This window comes from Scatophagus argus, chromosome 20 (genome assembly GCF_020382885.2).
Source record: "Scatophagus argus isolate fScaArg1 chromosome 20, fScaArg1.pri, whole genome shotgun sequence".
Classification (NCBI taxonomy): Eukaryota; Metazoa; Chordata; class Actinopteri; family Scatophagidae; genus Scatophagus; species Scatophagus argus.
The window spans coordinates 137325-157006 of record NC_058512.1 but is presented as its reverse complement, the minus strand read 5'-3'; the positions used below and the strand labels follow the sequence as shown (position 1 = coordinate 157006).

At 43.6% G+C, this 19682-nt stretch overlaps 1 protein-coding gene and 1 long non-coding RNA gene across 3 annotated transcripts; one reads left to right on the top strand and one right to left on the bottom strand.

Annotated features, from left to right (window-relative positions):
* Positions 1-242: 242 nt before the first annotated feature.
* On the bottom strand, positions 243-13853 carry fer (fer (fps/fes related) tyrosine kinase). 2 transcript variants are annotated; one of them, XM_046374161.1, is made up of 20 exons: positions 13672-13853; positions 12258-12421; positions 11439-11570; positions 10795-10968; positions 10429-10528; positions 9407-9590; positions 9186-9323; positions 8756-8875; positions 8161-8283; positions 7877-8075; positions 7630-7728; positions 6576-6782; positions 6340-6462; positions 5733-5789; positions 5471-5589; positions 5228-5322; positions 4981-5104; positions 4143-4297; positions 3930-4052; positions 243-1228 (listed from the first exon to the last, which is right to left on the bottom strand). In XM_046374161.1, the coding sequence occupies exons 2-20, from the start codon at positions 12324-12326 to the stop codon at positions 1092-1094; spliced, it is 2478 nt and encodes an 825-aa protein (XP_046230117.1). In that variant the 5' UTR covers positions 12327-12421; positions 13672-13853; the 3' UTR covers positions 243-1091. The 2 variants fall into 2 exon arrangements, with proteins under 2 accessions (XP_046230117.1, XP_046230118.1); XM_046374162.1 differs by lacking the exon at positions 13672-13853 and adding an exon at positions 13121-13631.
* A 1360-nt stretch (positions 13854-15213) lies between these two features.
* Positions 15214-19675, top strand: LOC124052038. Its single transcript, XR_006841914.1, has 2 exons — positions 15214-16737; positions 17855-19675. It is a non-coding gene; the product is annotated as an uncharacterized LOC124052038 (long non-coding RNA).
* The last annotated feature ends 7 nt before the right edge of the window (positions 19676-19682 follow it).

The following is a 19682-nucleotide window of genomic DNA, read 5'->3' as shown; positions in this document are numbered from 1 at the left end:
CAAAAATGTCTGCTTTTCAACTTTTAGAGGCATCATCTAATTTTTTTTCTGACAACAAAGAACAAGAAGTCACTGATTGGTCAAATCATCCTTTAAAAAAGTAAGGTGGATGTGGTCTGTAATGACTGATGGCTGGTTTTTCAGAATAAAGTTCAGTTTCACAAATTTAATAAACAGAAATAATAATAAATAAAAGTAGGAACAAAATAAGTAAAAATGATAAAGAGTTGATGTTAGTGTTAAAAGCTGATTGGAAACATTTAGTGTTGAAGCTGTTGTTATGGTAACAGTAGAGAGAGGGGCAGTTCAGCTGGTCAATCTTTGTTACTGGCGTGGCCTCATCAGTGACACCCCCCCACCACACACACACACACACACATACACACACACAAACACAACTGAGGACTGGTAGCTGATACACAGGTAAACAGGAAACAGTTTGACCTCAGTGATTCAACAGGTAAGAAATAGAACAGGAAGTTTTAATAGGGAGATTTGTCTGTCTGTTTGTAGTGAGCAGGAACCCTCTAAAATCGTGCTAAACGGTTAGCTCATTTAGCAATCCTGCATGTGTCACTTCCTGTCTCACTGGCAGGTTTTTACAGGTTTAATCATCATAACTGAAGTCTGATTTTTTTTGCAAGTGTGCAGCTGCTACATCCATGCTAACCTCATTAGCACCTGACAGTAGTTTTTGGCTGTGTTTACACTGTAGCTCAGAGATTTCAAACATCAGCTAAATGCTAACAGATCAGCATCTACTTTGAGAAATTGCACTTACAATATTGTTGCATTTCTGTGATTTTAAACTGTGTCACTTTGTAGTGTTTTGCTAACAGACTTGCTCAGTGTGTGCTGTCATCATTCCTGGTGTCTTTAGTGTTTACCAAAATGTTTAGTGCTTTTTTTTAAATGAAGACACGCCCACCTGCTGACCACACCCACCTCCAAACAAAAATGAGACAAAGGTAACCCTGCTGAAGAAGTGACGAACTTTGATCTTTTGTCTCTGATGATGACATCGCTTTTTGATGGTGGTGAGGTGTGATGATGTCATGGCTTCTTGATGGTGGTGAGATGTGATGATGTCATCACTTCTTCTTGATGGCGGTGAGGTCTCGCTGCAGCTCAGAGAACTTGGGTCGGTCTTCAGGGTTGTACTGCCAGCACCGCTGCATCACTTTGTACACGTCGTCAGGGCAACGCTGAGGACACGCCATTCTGTAACCTAGCAACCAGGAGGAGAGTGGAGGTGTGCAGAGTTTAGCAATAAATAATAATGATAATGATAATAATAATAATAATAATAACAATAACAATTTTCATACAGCACCTTTCAAAAACCAAGTTTCCAAAGTGCTTAACAATCATTAAAAACAAAACTGACAAATTATACACTGAATAGAAGACAATAAACAAAATATAAATAGGCAAATGGTGAAAAAATAAAATATAATATGCATATATAACAGATAAAAAGGAGTTAATTTAAAAGCAGTAAGTTTTAGGGGACAGTAAAAAGACAACATCACATAAAAACCAGTCCAGTCCAGAAGTGTGTTTTTGGAGTGATTTTAAAAAAAAAAGAAAAGAATAAAATCGAACCTAAGATTGAACCCTGTGGCACAGCACAGGTGATGTGGGCGGGGAATGACGTATATTCACCTATGGTGACTGCAACCGTTCTGTCCAGAAGGTAAGAGCACAGCCAGTGGAGTGCAGTGCCCTGGATGCCCACCCGAGACTGCAGACGGTTTATTAAAATGTCGTGGTCTACAGTGTCAAATGCTGCACTAACGTCTAAAAGAAGTAAAACAGGGCTCTCTCCACTGTCGGCCCATGAAAGGAGGTCATTGGTCACCTTGAGGAGAGCAGTTTCTGTACTATGCAGTGATCGAAAACCAGACTAAAATTTCTCAAAGAGGTCATTATGACACATGAACTCTAAAAGCTGAGTAAATACCACTTTCTCTATCATCTTATATAAAATTGGCAGCTTTGATCTAAAATTACTAAAAACAGTTGGATCAAGGTTAGGTTTCTTTAAAAGAGGTTGCACCACAGCATGTTTGAAACCAGAGGGAAAGATACCAAGAATTGTTTATAGTAAATAAAATAACGGGACCGATAGCTTTAAAAACCACTTTGAGAAATTTAATGGGAATAACATCAAGAATGCATGTGGCTGACTTTCAGTGTGTCACAATATCTTCTAAGGAGTATAGTGAGATTTTCTTAAAATTACTAAAAAAGCAGCACATATCCCTGTGGGGAGATAAAACCTGATCAAGTGGTTATATTGGATTTCTGATGTTAGTGACTTTCTGGCTAAAGTGGGACTGAAATTTATTACACAGCTCCTCAGATGGGACAATAAAAACACAGGGAGGGGTAGTGGTGACTGAATCAATGACTTGAAATAAAATGCTGGGATTTTAATGATTATTTAAAATTAGCAAGGAGAACAAAGATGCTCTGGCCTGTTTAACTGCCTTTTGATAAGATTAAAGCGTCAATGGAAGAAGTTGTGGAGCCCAGGACAGACTGTAGCTGGTGCAGCTAAAAAAGGAGACCAGCTCCTCTGTGTTGAAATTTGGATCAAAATTGTGTAGAACAGCAGAAGAAAAATACTCAGAGAACAAGCTAGCAGATGTAGAGTTAAAACCCGGCGACAGATGGACGTGTAGTGAACAGGGAGTTGGTGAGTTAAAATGGCTTTGAGTAGATGTAGTAGTTGTAGATATCCTCGATGTAAAAGTTTGACACCACAGTGAAGGACCAGATCAGAGTGTGGCCTTTCAGATGAGGTCCTGCTCTTCCTGGGTAAAGTTAAAGGATTCTAAAAGGTCCATAAAATCAGACACAAGTGGCTGAGAAGGGCAGCAGACATGGATGTTAAAATCACCTAAAATCGAAAAATTGAGATAAAACGTGATAGAAACTCAGAAAACTCTGGGATAAAAACACTGTTAGGCTCATGTGGTCTATAGATTATAAAAACAGTCACAGGGACTTTAGAGGTAAAATGGTCATGTAAAATAGGAGTGCATTTAAAATCCTCTCTGTACATGGCGCCTACCTCCCCTCCCACACCTGAAAGTCTTGGTTGATGGAAGTGTTTAAAATTCAGGGCCTCAATGATTGGACTTCCGTCCCCTTCAGATAACCATGTTTCAGTCAGGATAAAAAAAAAGTCCAGATTGTTTGAGGTAAAAAGATGAAGACATAAAAATGACTTGTTATTAAGTGACCTAACATCAGATGTTTAAATTTAGCAGGAAGGCAGAGGGAGGGAGGGGGCTTGAAGTGGGTGAGTGATGGGTGACAGTGACAGGACTGGACTGCATGTTGAATGTTAGCAGATAGCATCCGACTGCCCTGCTTATCGGGGTGAATCCTATCGTTGCTAAAAAGGGAAGCACAGCCCCAAAACAAGTTAAGAATATCAACAAAAGCCATACTGTGAGACCTACAGGTGGACTGGAGCCAGGTGTGCAGACTGACGATCCTGCTAAAACATTCAGTACCACAACTAAAAGAGGGAATAGGGACAGAGACAAAGACTGATTTTCCACTGTCTTTTAAAATGTTAAGAAGTCGGACTGCTGGCGGGATGCGTCATCAGTGCCGACGTGAAGCACAATTCTTTCACTGGAGGCTGGGAATGAGGGGAGCATCAGATCAGGATGTGACGGGCACACACACACACACTGCTCTACTATTGGCTGATGATCAGACATCACTGCTCAAACCTTATCAAAGCTGAGAATAAGTTTCTGCACCGTTTGATCACACAGAATGAAGAGACGGGAGGCGAATATTTACCAGCGTTCACATGTCGGGCATTTTCTGTACTGAAACTATTAGCAATACTAATCAATCTGAGAGGAGGAGGAGGAGGAGGAGCAGAGGTCACTCTGTGCGTTTACCTTTCTCCACCTGCTCCCGAGCCTGCTGATTGGTCATCCCAGGATAAGGACACACCCCTAGACTGAAGGTCTCCCACAGCAGGATCCCATAACTCCACACATCACTCTCTGAGCTGTAACGACCTGCAACAGCCAATCACAGCAGAGACAGAGCTTGTGACCAGGGTGTATATACCCTGTGTATTAGCAGGTGAGACAGGTAAGGAGAGTTACCGTAGTTGAGAGCCTCTGGTGCAGTCCATTTGATGGGAATCTGTTTGAGTCCAGATGAAGAATAAATACCATCGTCCTCCTGACGACTCATCCCAAAATCACTAATCTTCAACACGCTGTTCTCCCCCACCAGGCAGTTCCTCGCTGCCAGATCCCTGAGAGACAGACAGGTGGAGACAGAGACAGGTGTTTTATAACAACTGGATATCTGTCTTTCTCACCTGAATAAAAACATCTAAACTTAATAAAGTGACTTAATAAAAGCTTTGAGTTGTGCTGCCTTCAAATGCATTCTGGCTAGAACTGAACTGCAAAGCTGCAACAGGAAGCAATTATGTATTCCTTACATGTTTCAGCTTTTTAGTTTTATCATCAAAATAACAAGAATCAAAAATAAGAATTGTTTAACAGACAACAACAACAACAACTGGAAATTTAGAAACTGGCCAGAAACCCCCCCCCCTTTCATTAGCCAGCTGATGTGCCCTTGAGCAAGGCACTTAAACCCCCAATATGCTCCCTGGGCGCTTGATGCTGCCCACTGCTCCTGTGTGTGTTTCACTGCATGTAATTTGCCGGGTGTTGCATGTGTGTGTTCAACTAAGGATGGGTCAAATGCAGTAGTAAAATTCAGTATGTGTGTATGTAAAAATATATATACTGTCAATAAAGCTGATTCTTCTTAAAAAATTCTCTTAAAAAAGATTCCTTTATGAAAACAAGCTGATTTGGGAGCTGCTGTGTGTTCATCAATCAAGATGAAGTGACTGCAATCAGGTGATGTGTTCACACGCTGACAGACACTGCAGTGCTCTGGCTGTCTGCAATTATTATTTACCTGTGGATACAGTTCTTACTCTCCAGGTATGCCATGCCAGCAGCAGCATCAACAGAGAAGCGAACAAGCTGCTTTGTCTTTAACTCGTCCTTTTTCTTCCTCAGAAAGGACAGGAAGTCCCCACCTGACAGACACAGTGAGGGGTCACACAAACACAGCAGGGTATATCTGTGAGAAACTGACCAATAAAGAACAGAAGACAAACTGAAAGCAAACAAAACATCATCAGTCAATAAGCTCCACCCACCAGGAACCAGCTCCATGACGATGTAGATCGGCTGTCGCTGTGTACAAACACCGATCAGCTTCACGATGTTCGGGTGGTCGTACTGCTTCAGGATCCTGCAGCCAATCACAGACAGGCAGCAGCCAACCAGACAGACAACATGAAGAAGCAGGCAATCACAGACAGGAGCCATGATGTTTGGGTGTTTGTTGTGTACTGATTGGTGTATTCGTGGGATGTACTGATGAACTGACTGATGCTGACCTGGCCTCTGACAGGAACCTGATCTTCAGCTCTGGAGGCAAGTCTTCTTTACACGTTTTGACAGCGACAGGCGTTTTGTCACGCTGCAGCGTCCCTTTAAACACCTCGCCAAAGTTACCCTGACAACCAGAACACAGCAGGGCATGATGGGACACCGAGGCAGAAACGCAATGAAAGCTCCGTAAAAAAACAGAATAAATACTGTGCAGTCAAGTGGCGTATGTGATGACAGGAGGAAATAGGAAAGAGGAAGTGAGGTCACCTTTCCAAGCAGCTCCCCCAGCACCACGTCCTCATGGTTGAGGATCCATTTCTTATCCTGCAGAGAGAAAAACACATTTGACCATCACGTGATGTATTTCCACACACATACACACCAATCAGGCTGAACACGAACACGTCTGCTGAGGTGGGAGGCTCGTCCACATCAGGGCGACACCATCCCTTCATTTCAGAAATGAATCAAATGTTGGTTTACATGACAAAAACATCTCGATGAAACATGTTGAAAATCAAACATTTGCTTTCACGAATGTTCCTAACACTGAAAACAGTTCAAATTGTTTTCCAAACTTTGCCTGATCACTGATGATTTGCTGACCGAGTTCTGATCGTATTATCACGACTTCATCAGCCTGCCGTCAGCCGCAGCTCAGACACACCCGATGGTCAAGAGCTTGTATGCACTGAGCACTGCTTCAGTTCTAAGATCCTCTCTCCTGATTGGCTGCTGACAGTGCAGTGATACAGCACTGTTACATGTTACTGATCAAAAAATCCTGTTGATTCCCATCCTCACTCTCACTAGTGCTTATTCAGTTTTGCATGTATGTATAGATATGTATATGTATGTATATAGCAGTGGTTGCCTTGACGACGGGGTTGAGCAGCACGACTCCAGACTTCTTGGTGATGACCTGCTTGGTGGAGAAATGATGCTCGATGAGCTGAGGGATGGTGGAGAAGCCTGTGCCTTCAAACCGGTACTGATTCTGCCAGAGAGAGAGACGTGTTTTAACACTCAGTCTTTTACAGCGTGTTGTCATCTTCATCACAAGAACGCTGTAAATAGATTACTCAGCGCTTATTCTTCAAAGATACATACGTCGGCGTACTGGATGATGAAGTGTCGTCTCTGCTCGTCAGAAAACACAGACAGGACGTACTCGCCCGGTTTGCCGTGACTCTCCCTCACCAGGAAGTCTCCCTGCTGCCGTAGTAACTCCTGAGCTTCTGTGCGGGGGATGGCACCGTGGTACCACTCCTGCTCCGCCAGGGGGCGCTCTGACGTTGGGATCACATCAAAGAATTGCTGTAGGGAGGAGCACAGGAACACACACACACACACACACACACAGTTCAGTCTGTCTTCAAATGTACTTTATTGACAAAACAAATGTGATGACAACAAGTGAATCATGTGTCAGGGAAGTAACTCTCAGAGGACAGCAAACACACACACACACGCACACACACCAGGTCTTCCGACACATTTCACTGTTACTAATGTCAGCTTCACAAGACAGACTATCTAACTATCTCACCAAACTACCAAACTATCTCACAGAGCTGCACCACCTCCTTCCCTCTGCTTCTACCCTGCCTGCTGTCCCTGCTCATCAACCAACCTGCTGCGTCTGCTTTCCCCGTTCAGGGCCCAGCTTGCCCACCAGGAGCCTCCATCAGCCTCCATCAGCCTCCATCAGCTCTCCCCTGACTGAACATTCCTCATCTATCCCATATCTCCTGTTGTTAACTGCTTTCCCGCCCGTCCTGGGTGAGGGATCCCCCCTCTGCTGCTCTCCCTGAGCTTTCTCCCAGTGTTTCCTTGTTACAGGTTTCTTCTGGGAGTTTTTCCTCAGTCCATGTGAGGGTCGAAGGGCAGAGGATGTTGCTGTGATGTTATGTGAAGTCCTTTGAGACAAACTGCTCGTAAAAATGGGCTGTACAAATAAAGCTGTCTTGTCTTGTCTTGTCTACAAGCATCAGCTGACCCTCCCACCAATCAGATGCAGCTCAGAGGCCAGACTGCTGGAGTTATCACAAGCAAACACACTGACATTTAAACTTTATGTGGCAACTAGAGGTGAGACAGACAGACGTGACAGTAAGACTGACTGGTGAAAGGTGAGACAGGTGGGTGTGACGGAGAGTCTCACCGAGGTGGAGGAGCCCAGCATGGCCTTAGGAGAACGAATCATTCCAGCCAGAGAATGACGCAGCGTGTCAAACCGAGAGCTCTTCTCCTTTGTTTTATCCTGAAGACACACAGGCATTTGCAGAGAAGGTGTTTATTTTGAAAGGGTAGCTATTCCTGCTTGCTGCGTGCTGATGTTCCTGTACCGACCTCAGGTTACATCACAGCACAATCAATGATCAATCATTAATCGACAATAAAATATTTACCGTGGATCCGACGGAGCGGGTGTCGTCCTCATACGGCAGTGCAGGCGGAGGTGGCGGCGGAGGTGGGGAGGCAGAGGCGGCCATCTTAGTGTCAAGCAGGGCCTTCTGGGAGGCAAGGCGGGCCTCAGAGCCACGCAGTGATTGGACAACGTGGTGAAGCTCGAGGAGAGACAGTTTCTGACTGAGCAGGAGGACACAACTGAGAAGGACAAGAGACAGACAGTGAGGAGAAAGACAGGCAAACAGACAGATTCTTTTTGTGTCACATGATCTTTCCGACTCACTCGCTCTTCCTCTCGGCACTCTGCTGACTCGTCTGAATTTTGGAATCGAGGTCATCAGCCAGCGCCTCCTTCGTCCGCAGATTCTGCTGAGTCAGAAGCAGCTCCTCCGTCGCCGACGACAACCTTGAAAAACAAACACCCGCAAGTTTAAGACCTAAAAACAAAACAAGTGAATAAAAAAGAAAACTGTACAGAGCTCTGGAAACTTTCCAACATAAACTTTTGTGTATGGAAATTCCATGTCACAACTTAAAATAAAAATCAATAAAACACAAAAGACCCAACAAAAAGTAAAACAGAAATGAAAGTCAATCGAGACAAAGTCAACCAACACTAAAATCAAACTTTAGAATTTAAGGATAAGAATTTAAAAATAAGAGTCTTTATAAATCTGTTTTATCTTATAACTCCATGCGAAGAAGGGAAAAACTTAACAAAACAATTCAAAACTTTACAGATATTACAGGACTGTGCTGGAAGGTTTTGGAGATGGAGAAACTTTTGTAAGATTTTGAAAAGTGTTGCTTATACCAGGAAACTTTTACTTTGGCAGGCTACAGGAAACAGTGTGGCATTTTATTATGAAGCAGCTCACATGGCCTGCAGGGTGTCGGCCGTCAACGTGTTCCAAAGGATCTCATTGGCCGGCAGGTTGTCCGTCTCCTCCAACAGAGACACATCGAATTCTATGGTTGGCTCAGGAGTCTCCGGAGACCTGTTACCATGGCAACCAGGAGAGAGGGTCGCAGACAGGTTACCATCGAAAACCGATGCAGGTTCTCAGTCAGTCGGGTCGTGGTAGTTGAAGTGCTAGAAACAAAGCCAACCGGAAAACTTTTAGGTTGTTGAGGATGTTTCACCTCTGAAAGTCTTCTTCAGTTCTGACTGATGGGACTTCCAGGTGTTTAGCCTGCGATTGTCACCTAACCCAACCTAAAAGATGTCCGGTTGGCTTTGCTTTTGGCACTTCAGTTGCCACGGTAACCACAGTGTGACCAACATGTGATGATTGGTTGTAGTGTGACCTGTAGGCGTCGATGAAGTGTTGGTACTCTGCCAGCGGGTCGATCTGCTCAACAGCTGCTGAAATCTCCTGATGAACTTTGACTATCTCCTCCGTCAGCAGGCTGCTGATCTGACAGTACTCCTCCAGGATACTTTTACTGCAATAATACACAGAGATACATCAGACTAAGACAGTGATGCGGTGAAGCTGTCTACAGTGTCAGTCGTTGGTGTGACTTACAGGGCGAGCGTCATGTCCTCCTGCATCCTCTGCAGAGAGTCGAGCAGGGCAGGAGCGGCGCGGCGTCGGTGTTCATCCTGCTGCGTTCGAGCGCCGCACACCGCCAACACGTACTGGTTGTGAAGGTTGTGGAGCTTCGCCGTCGCTTTGTCATAACGCTCACGGGCACGCTCCGCCTCCCGGCCTGTGATTGGACAAGAAGTAGTGCGGGAGTCAGAGATGCCAAAACTCTCAGTAACATTTAATGACTTTCAAACAGTAAGAAGTTTAGCTTAATAAACCTTCAGTTTTTGAATATTTTCTGTTCGTGGACATGGTCTACAGAAAGGGCCAGAGCCGCCTCTACTTTCTGAGGCGGCTGAGGTCCTTCAACATCCGCAGGACGATGCTGAGGATGTTCTATGAGTCGGTGGTGTCCAGTGCCATCACATATGCTGCTGTCTGCTGGGGCAGCTGCCTGAGGGTGAGGGACACTAACAGACTCAATAGAATCATCAAGAAGGCCACCATGTTGTGGGAGAGGAACTGGACTCTCTGACAGTGGTGTCTGAGAGGAGGATGTTGTCCAAAATAAGGACGATACTGGACTTTCCCTCTCACCCTCTCCACAATGTGCTGATCGGCTACAGGAGCTCGTTCAGCAACAGACTCTGACTCCCATGATGCACCACAGAGCGACACAGGAAATCATTCCTGCCTGTCGCCATCAAACTGCTAAACTCAGCACTGTGACGGACACACTCACTTGTATATACAATGTACATATTGGCTCTTTTACACATGTACATACCTGTATTTTTAAATTTTCTTAAAAAATTTTAATACAGTTTTTTGTAAATACCTGTACTTGAGATTTTAGTTTTTTGTTTATCCTATTTTTATACTCTGCACTTTTCTCCTTTCTTGGTCGGGAATACTGCATGTGCAATGTCTGTAAAAACAAGAATTTCCCTCCAGGGATTAATAAAGGAATTCTGATTCTGATTCTGTATTAAGTGAAGAATGAGTGAGAGAGTAGAAACCTTTGGCCAGAGCCTCTCTGTATTTCTCTTTGGCGTTGTTAGCATCTCGGCTCAGCTGACGATACGTTGCCTTCAGCTTGTCCAGGTCACTCCTGGTTACCTGGCAACAGTACAACAGGATCAAAGAGTAGCAAACTCAGTATGTCAGTGTCTTTTCAGACATTACTGTGTGTGACATCATCACACTTCCTGTGGATATCTGCTGTCTCTGATAACACACTACTGATTGTTATTTTTCATCTGACAGTTCGGTTGCTTTCGGCCGCTTTCTTTGACTTCAAACGTTAACTGCTATCACTGCCTTAGAACCTCTCCTACTGAAACCACAGTGTGTGCGTGTGTGTGTGTCTGTATTTCCCAGCATACCTTGTGGTTGTGGCTCTCCAGCTGCTGATGAAGACTTTGGTAACTCTTCTTCACCTGCTGCTTATCGCGGATCAGCGTGGCCAAGCGGTGCAGAGGACCAGAGTTCAGATCATCAGCATGACTCCTCATAACTCGACCCAACGCTTCCGTCTGACGAATCACCTGACACCACGACTGAGAGGTGGTCAGTCAGACAGACAGGCAGGCAGACAGACAGACAGGTCATTGATGACATCTGGAAACATTCAGGACCAGCCTGGTGCACGACAAGATTTCATGAAACAAATCAAATACTAAACCAGTTCAGAACTGTATCTTAGCTTCAACATGCTGCATCACTAATGTCGGGCACCAAACTCAGTACTTTTAGGGCACCAACAGAATGTGATACTGAGCCACGTTAAATCAATCGGTGCCACATTTGGTGCCACAATGGAGTATAAAGAGAGACAGAAAGACAGAGTTAACAGAACCAGTATTCAAAAGTGAACTATACTGTAATAAACCCCTGATCCCACATCCACTCTGTTCTTCAGAAGTGGAGCAGTGGACCAGCAGCAGGACCAGACTTGCAGCCTGCCCTGCCTGAACTTGTACTGGTCCTTGGGCTTTCATGGTGTCGGACCCTGGGCCAATCTCCTTACCTTGCTCACAGTGCTGACATAATCAGCGGCCTCCTGTTTCTCAGTTTGCTGAGTCATGCTGAGCAGCAGAGTGGCATACTCTTTATCGCTCTTCACTCGCAGTGTCATGAAACGCTTCACCGTCTCCAGCAGCTAGGGGGCGACAAACACACTTTATGTAGTTTGCATGAGGAAGCGCAGCAGCTGATAGAAAGGAAGAGAAGATTTCAGTGCCGTCGACATCCAAAAACATCCCAAACTTCTCGCCTTCAGCAGCACAGAATCGTTCTCTTTCAACTTGCTTTGTTACAACAGTGTGGCTCTTTTCAAAGCTGTTCAAAGTGCTGCAACTGAGAGGCTAATCAGCCTGCAAAGTGACTTTAGCAGTTCACCCGCTCAACATCTGGTTGGTGGCTCATTCAACAAGCTAAGGAGCAGGACAAGTCGTGTGTTCGTTTTTTTTGTTTTTTTTTTTTACATTTTTAAAAAATTTATTATACTTTATTAATCCCAAGATGGGAAATTACTTCTCTGCATTTAGCCCATCACTGATTGAAACACACACATGCAACATGCAGTGAAACACACAGGAGCATTGGGCTTGCCATTTCAGGCGTCCGTGGAGCAAACTGGGGGGGTGGGGGGGTTATTAACTACTCCTGCCAGTCCGGGGTGGAATCGAACCGGCAACCCTCCGGTCACAAGCCGCTTCTCAAACCTCTAGGCTCCCCCCCCAATGTCTTTCAGGGTGTGTGGCTCTCTAATTGGCTTGACGTAATCATCTGATGCGCTTATGGCTTAACTGTAAAATATTCTCTAAAACCAAACAGCGAGTTGTACCTTTAACTCCCAGTCCTGCAGCTTCAGTAATCCCTCATGAGAATTCCTCAGATCCCGACCGAACCCCATCCTGAATCTCTCACTCACACACACTCACACACACACACACACACACACACACTCTAACGGCGGGGGCGAGCGAGGAATGATTGCATGGTCCTCCTCTGAGGAGAGAACAGAGATAATTAGAATAAAAAGAGACAATGTGTGACAGCTTCTTAATTATGTGACATGCATATTTATATATCAAGTACATTCTGCAGATAAAACTTAACACAGTGACTGAAGTGACATTAAACAGATTGTTTACTTATCATATATCACTGACATTAAAACATGTCCCAGGATTTCATAGAAACTGTCAAAACATCCACAAATTTCACCAAACGTCTTCCCAAAACTCTTAAAACTTTCCAAACAGATTCAAACTGATTTCAACACGTCTCAAAGTCTCAAAACCCTTCAGATTTAATTTTCAGTAGTGAGGAAATACGCTATCAGTTATGAAAATAATGACTAACTACAGCCCTCACCAGTCTCTTCTGAAATATTATTTACAAATGCTGCAATGTTTAATTAACTGAAACTTTAAACATAAAAAAGTAATCTCCAATCCACAAGGAATAACCACATCTTAATCATAAATGACAAACAAGCTTCAGTCTGTTCGTCCAAACGTTTTGGAGACGCAGTAACTGATTACTGATTAGAAAATATTAATCGACTCAATGTTAAGCTTTAGCCCACATTAAAACCACGAGATCATTCAAAAACGTTAAAATGATTCGTTTTACTTTAGAATACTGGGTGAATCTCCTAATATCTAAACTCTTTTAAAGCCACAAATTGTTAAAGTTGCCCACCCCGTCAGACGCTGTCAAAACATCCTGCTTCCTTCTTCCCCAAACACTTTCAAAACTTTCCCAACACATTCAAACTTAATCCAAAGCCGCTCAACAACCTTCTTTAAGATAAAATGAAAGAACACAGTTCAAAGTCACTTTTGGAAACCTTTTCTAAACCTGTCAACTGTAAACACTTTAAATTCCGTTCGAACTCTAACCGAAGCTAGGCTATCGCTAGCCGCTCATTCTCACTAAGAATAATGGAAAACTGAAGCTAGCGGGCTAACGGCAGCGCTGAACTTTCCATTGGAACTAAAGGAAAACTGAAGCTCGCAGGCCAATGACGGCTGTCAGTGTGAAGAAAATCAAACAATCTAAAACAATCTAACACCTAAACAAATGGGCAGAAGTTAACTTTTTCTCTTTCTGTACGTGTTTTTTCTGCCCTTTTCTCCCAGCAAATAAAGAAAAGATGAAGACAGCGGACAGAGGAGGAGGAGTGGGAGAGTCGGGAGGAGGTTCGCTGTTAGTCGACTTCTGCTGGCTCGTTTTCAGACGCACCAACGTACCGTGAAGCTGCTGGTTTCAGCGGCAGACTCGCTGTCGGGTCACCGCGGTCCTCTGCCGTTCTCCACCGGGCTCATATTCTCCTCTTCTCCCTGTTTATCTCCTCCGTTTTCCCGGCTACTCCTCCTGTCGTCAGGCTGCGGAGCTAAGCGGCTAAAGGCTAACAGGGAGGGGCTTCCGCGGGAAACGGAAAAGGGGAAAAAGGAGGGGGGCTGAGACGAAGAAGAGAGCCGACGTATTGAACACTTTGAAGCATAATGTAAAGAAACGAGAGAAAAATAAGTTAGGTAGTCTCTACAAACTGTTCCAGTTCTATTAACGGAGGTCTTCACACTAGATTAAATCATAAAGGCTCTTCAGATTCTCTAGAAATTTTACAATTTTGATTTTAAGGAGCCATAACGCAAGCTGGCGACTAATTTAGTTCATCCCACTTGATAGTGACAGCTATTTAGTGGTTTACCAACCTGTTGGCCTTTAGACGCAAGTAACTGTAGTTTATTAACTTATCTGAGCAGTTTGACCATTTAATATATCTCCTCCATTTTGTACAAATAATCAAACTAAATGGGCTGATACAGGGAACATCCTGGGATGTTGTTGTACAGTATTAGATGTTTTATCTGTCACTGCTCATTTGTCATCTACCGGTCACTGATCAGAAATTCATATAGTATACACATACGAAAAGGAGCTCTCTTCAGAGGCAAAGCAGCAATATATCACAAAACTAAAGTTAGTTAATTGCGGGTGATGCATCCTGCATTGGGTTTGCTCTGAACTGATTCTGCAGTCTGTCTGCGTTCAGAGCGACAGGAGACTGTCTCACTTCATTTCCCACCGACTGGCTGCCATTTTCATCAGTTACTTGGAATTCAGGACAGGATCTGTGCCATCCTAACCTCCTCGGTTAGCATAGTTCTGTTAAAGCTGAATTCCTATCCTGAGATAAGATCAGGACTGCCGTGCCAGCACTCTGCCGTCCTGTCAGATCACTAAAGGTGACACATCTGCAGCATGTTTTCTCACAGCCTGAGTGTTAAGGGCATTCAGTACTATTTGAGTACAGTACAGTAGTATTTTTTGATTGTCAGTTTTTATTTATTTATTTATTCAAAATAGTTGGTAAATGTAGCTTGCTGTGTCTGCTGCAGCGGCTAGTCCACGTCAAAGTGAACCCAAAGCTTTGTACTTGTTGAGTTTATTTGAACCCCCATTACCACTTGAAGAAGAAGAAGAAGAATCAGCTTTATTGACAGTATATATATTTTTACACACACACACTGAATTGGTCTTCTGCATTTGACCCATCCTTAGCTGAACACACACATGCAACACCCGGCAAATTACATGCAGTGAAACACACACAGGAGCAGTGGGCAGCATCAAGCGCCCGGGGAGCATATTGGGGGGTTAAGTGCCTTGCTCAAGGGCACATCAGCCGGCTAATGAAGGGGGGGGGCATTTTTCACATTAATCACTTCACTTCACTTCACTTCACTTCACTTCACTTCACTTTTTCCTGCCCGTCCAGTGGGGGAATCGAACCGGTGACCTGCCCCCCCCAAACAGTTGCAGCACAGTGTCAGTGTGAATCAGCTGAAAAAACCCCTGTAAACTTAAGCCAATAGGAGCAGAGTGTGGGCGGGGCTTGGTACCTGAAGAATGAAACAAGTTTCTGCTCAACCGGTTAGTGACAGCCTTCACCTGTCTGCTCCAGACTGAACGTGTGACAAATCTGGTGTCACAAAACTGAAAAATAAGAAATCGAGTTCTGAAGAGAGTGAATTATTATTAGATATTTTCAGACAAAATATTTATTTTGCAATAAAAGTCAATACAAACGTTTCGCATTTTGCAAACTCCACTATTATTATCATTAACTACAGTCAAGCTGCTTTCGAGACGCATAACAATAAAATAAACAAAAATGAACAAATAAACACAACAACATAATTTGGCTCCAGAACAAGCTACATATACTATGTGAACTCGTCCACATTGTTTGTTGTGTTGTAAAACAGCTTCATCAACCTAACGACACAAGAGTCTTTTATCTGATTCCTCCTGCTAACTTACTTCTCTCCGTGTCTCACTGGATCTCACACTGTCTGCCGGCCTTCGTCCTCTGCGGCTGCCTGATGCTCCCTCCTCCTCCTCAGTCATCACCAGAGAGACTCTTCAGGATGAAAAAATGAGCACCGTGCATGTGAAGTCCCTGAGAGACTGGTGTCAACCCACCTGAAGGACATCACCTGCTGGACCTCCTGTTCTAGTTTAGGAGGTTCAATCCAGTTTGGCTCTGGAATAATCTGGTCTGTCCTCTGTCCTCTGTGTCACACCACCACACGGCATGGAAATGGATGACACTGACAGTCAGGCCTGCAGATCAACTGTCCCCCATCCGGGATTTGACTACATGTCCAGAATCAGGAAACATCAGTGCAGATCGTTACACACAGGACACAACCTGTTCCTGCGTCTCCCCTTTGGGAGGCGCTATGGAGCTCTGTACTCCTGAACTACCACAGGTGGTGTTTTTACTGTTTTCAACATGTGCAAATTATCATGAAGGCCTGTTTTATCTTATCACAACCATGTAAACACTCATCGTCACGTTCAGTGTGTGACTTGTTCACGACACACAGAAACACCGGACTTGTACATGTGAAGCAGACCAGAGTGTTCTTCACCTCATCGCTTCAATCTTTGTTGTCATCGTGGCTGTGTGTTCATGTGTCAGACATTAGGCTGACTTTGAGTCGGGGGTTCAGGTGTTACTGAGGGAGGTGGAGCTCCACAGAGAACGAACAGGGAGAGAGAGGGAGTGTCGGCAGGTAGAACAGGTTTGGGCGAGGCGGTCAAGCAAGCTTCAATCACACAGTGAAAAGGAGGGAGAGTCAGAAGCAGAGAAACTGATTTTTATGGCTTTCTTCAGTTTGTGGCTGTAACACAGAGTCCTCAGCAGCAGAGAAGGAGAAGAGGAACGAAAACGAAAGTCTGCACTTTGTTCTGAAGAAACAAGATTCAGGAAGAAGAAAGAGGTGAACCTGCGTACCTTTGAACAGGTGAGTCGGGTGACACAATGTTTTGTCTTTCACACTCTAAAGATGACAAGAAATTCTCATTCAGACATGAACACGAAGCCTTCACTCAACTCCTCAGCAATTTGACTCATTTTAATCTGCTGGGACTATAGAATCTACTCTGTAACAGACATCCAGCAGCACAAAAACCAAAGTCTCCTCAGGGGGGCGCCAAAGATCCTACAGAACCAGAACAGGAGTCTAAACTCGACTCACACACACTGACAGGAAACATATGTTGATATCATTCAGCGTGACACCACTTCCCGGGGACAGCATCATCATCTCTGACGTCCATCAGAGTAAACGTCCATAAGTTTTCTTCTGTGTCATGATGTACATGATGGCTACGCAGCTAACAGGACCTGCTAACAGGAGCAGCAAGCAGTCTAATCAGCACACTGTGAAACATTCTGTGTGTAAGAAAGTGATGCCGTCTTGTCAATGTGTGGCTTGTGATGTAACTAAAAATTAGATGACTTTCTGTGGCATGTGGACTGATTTCTATGGAAAGAATGTGATGTTAATGTACAAACAGTACAGCTTTACACACCAGATTCAAAGATGGCGTCAGTCCTGCCTGAGTCCCTGCTTGGCCCTCAGATTTTACCGTCATGTCACATATCATCTTATTTGCTCTTATTAAGTTTAATAAAGATAAAATTTTCATGAATCAAAAATTAATTCATGGAAAAATCACAACTGACGTTGTCTGAACTTCGAGTCCTATTCAGGCCTAAATGACAGAGTATGCTAACATCCCAACCACCACAACACAGTTCAACACAAAGTCAAAGCTAACATCACTGCAAAGCTCATGAACTGTGTGTTGATAATGGTGTGTTGGCTAGCTAACGTTTGCTAATGTGAACTTGTTTGCTAATGTGGATGAATTGCTAGGTAGCTAATGCAGCAAAATTCTGTCTTTAGCTGGTAAAGTTGGCTAATTCATCCATGTGGCTCCTCGTCTCCTCTTCTCCCTCTTCCTCTCCTTCCCCTTCTTTCCTGCCTCCCTGCCTCTTCCTCTCTTTTATCTTTTCTTCCTCCTCTTTTCCTCATCCTTTACAGTTAATTATTCTCTCTTTTTCTGTTTCTCTAGAAAGGTCTCGTGCTCTGCCTCGTGCCCTCTGATTGGCCGGCCGCCTGACTGGTTGATTGCCGGATCATCTTTAGCCCTGCCCCCTCGTGAGGAGCTGTCATGTCATCAAGCATCAACGTCTCCCTGGAGAACCCGTACGGTGACGTGACCATACCCCGGGCTAAGCTCCGCCCTTCTGACGACATCGGCACAGTTATAGCCAATCCAATGACTCTGAGCAGTAATGACGGGAACCCGTATGCCACGTCGAGCTCCGCCCCCCCACCGCCATATGTAGTGAAGGAGGCTGGAGGGGAGGAGGAGGAGGGGAGGAACCCTGTCTGCTGTTACCGCTGCAGGAGGAGGAAGTGATGTCACAGCTGCTGGAAGATTGTGATTGGCTGGGGTATATTTATTTCCCAGTCTTTTTAAGTTGACATTTTCATCATTTCACCAAGGAAACAAGAAAGGAGTCAAGAAAGCAACTGAGGAAATGAAGAAGGCGAAAGCAGAAACAGAGAAATAAATGAAGAAATAAAGAGAAAGAAAATGTAAAACTACAGAAGGAAGAAAAGGAATGACGTAAGGAAAGAAATTAAGGAGAGGTCATGAACACGAAGTTTCTCATGATGGATCCCACTGCTTCCCTTGGAGACCACCTGCCCTGCTGCGCCTCTGATTGGTAATCCCTGATGTCCTTTCTTCTTCATGTGTAAACCTGACCAATCCAGCCAACCAAGGCAACCAATCAGACGCTGAGTAGGACCTGGCTGATGGGACTCATAATAATGCACTGTTTCCGCAGGGCGGCCATTTTGTGTCTCTAACAGCTCAAAATTTCAAAAACAAATGCAAACACCCGCAGACACTGATGAAGCATGAATCATTTTAACATTTAAGAAACTCAACAATCATAACAGTGTACGCAATAAATGCAGTTTTTATTGCTTTTATTTTGATTGCATTCAGTCGGTGTACTTTAAAGTCCTAGTTACAAAGCAGTATTGTTATTGATATTTTGTGTGATTATATATAAATGACAGGACACAAAATGGCCGCTGCTGATGTTCCAGGTTTATTTGTCAGTAGTTTCCACAGCAACATAAGATGATGAGTTGCTTTGCTGCAGTTTGTGACATCATCATGACATCACACTGTATTTTGTAGATGTATTTTTACATCTCTCAGAGTAAATATTGAATTTTTATTGATTTATTATTGGGAAAACTTAACAGTTTGTTTTTCCGGAGACGTTTTTGATCACAGCGTCTGCATCTGTTTCGCCGGGAAACAGGAAACATGCTGTCAGATCAGAAGATCAGGAGGAAGATTTTCACCAGGAAACTATTATATTACTATAATAGTTTCCTATTATATTATATTATATAAAAAAACAGAAAAAAACAACAATCTGTTTCTGTTTATCAAGAAAATGACAAGTAAACTATCTAAAAATCAAGTGTTTCTACAAACTGATGAAATTCACTGAAACAAATTTATTTTCGATTTAGTTTTTATTGGTTTATTCTTTGAACACATTCTGCTTGTGAGGTGAGACGTTTCTGTATTTTATACATATTTTATATTTTATTCACTTTTCCTTCCTCATAGGAACTTATTCTGGAGTTTCTTGCACATATTTATGTTTTATTCATAACAATAGTTAGAACATGTTAATATGAAGGTATTTTTAAGCATAAATGCAAGTAAATAAAATTTTACATAATGACAATAATATGTGTAAGGAAACAAGAAAATATGAAACTGTTAATTTGGTGTAAAATGATTTTTTTGTACATTTAGAATTTATGAAATAAAGATAATGAACATTTCATATCCGAACAATAAG

What these genes read in the sequence shown, in the direction of transcription:
- fer (XM_046374161.1), bottom strand. Translation starts at nt 12,326, where the DNA reads ATGGGGTTCGGTCGGGATCTGAGGAATTCTCATGAGGGATTACTGAAG. An exon ending in AGTGCCGAGAGGAAGAGCGA is followed by an intron (nt 8,076 to 8,160) that starts GTGAGTCGGAAA and finishes TGTCCTTCTCAG; the next exon opens with TTGTGTCCTCCTGCTCAGTC. An exon ending in ACCAGAGGCTCTCAACTACG is followed by an intron (nt 4,053 to 4,142) that starts GTAACTCTCCTT and finishes TGGCTGTTGCAG; the next exon opens with GTCGTTACAGCTCAGAGAGT.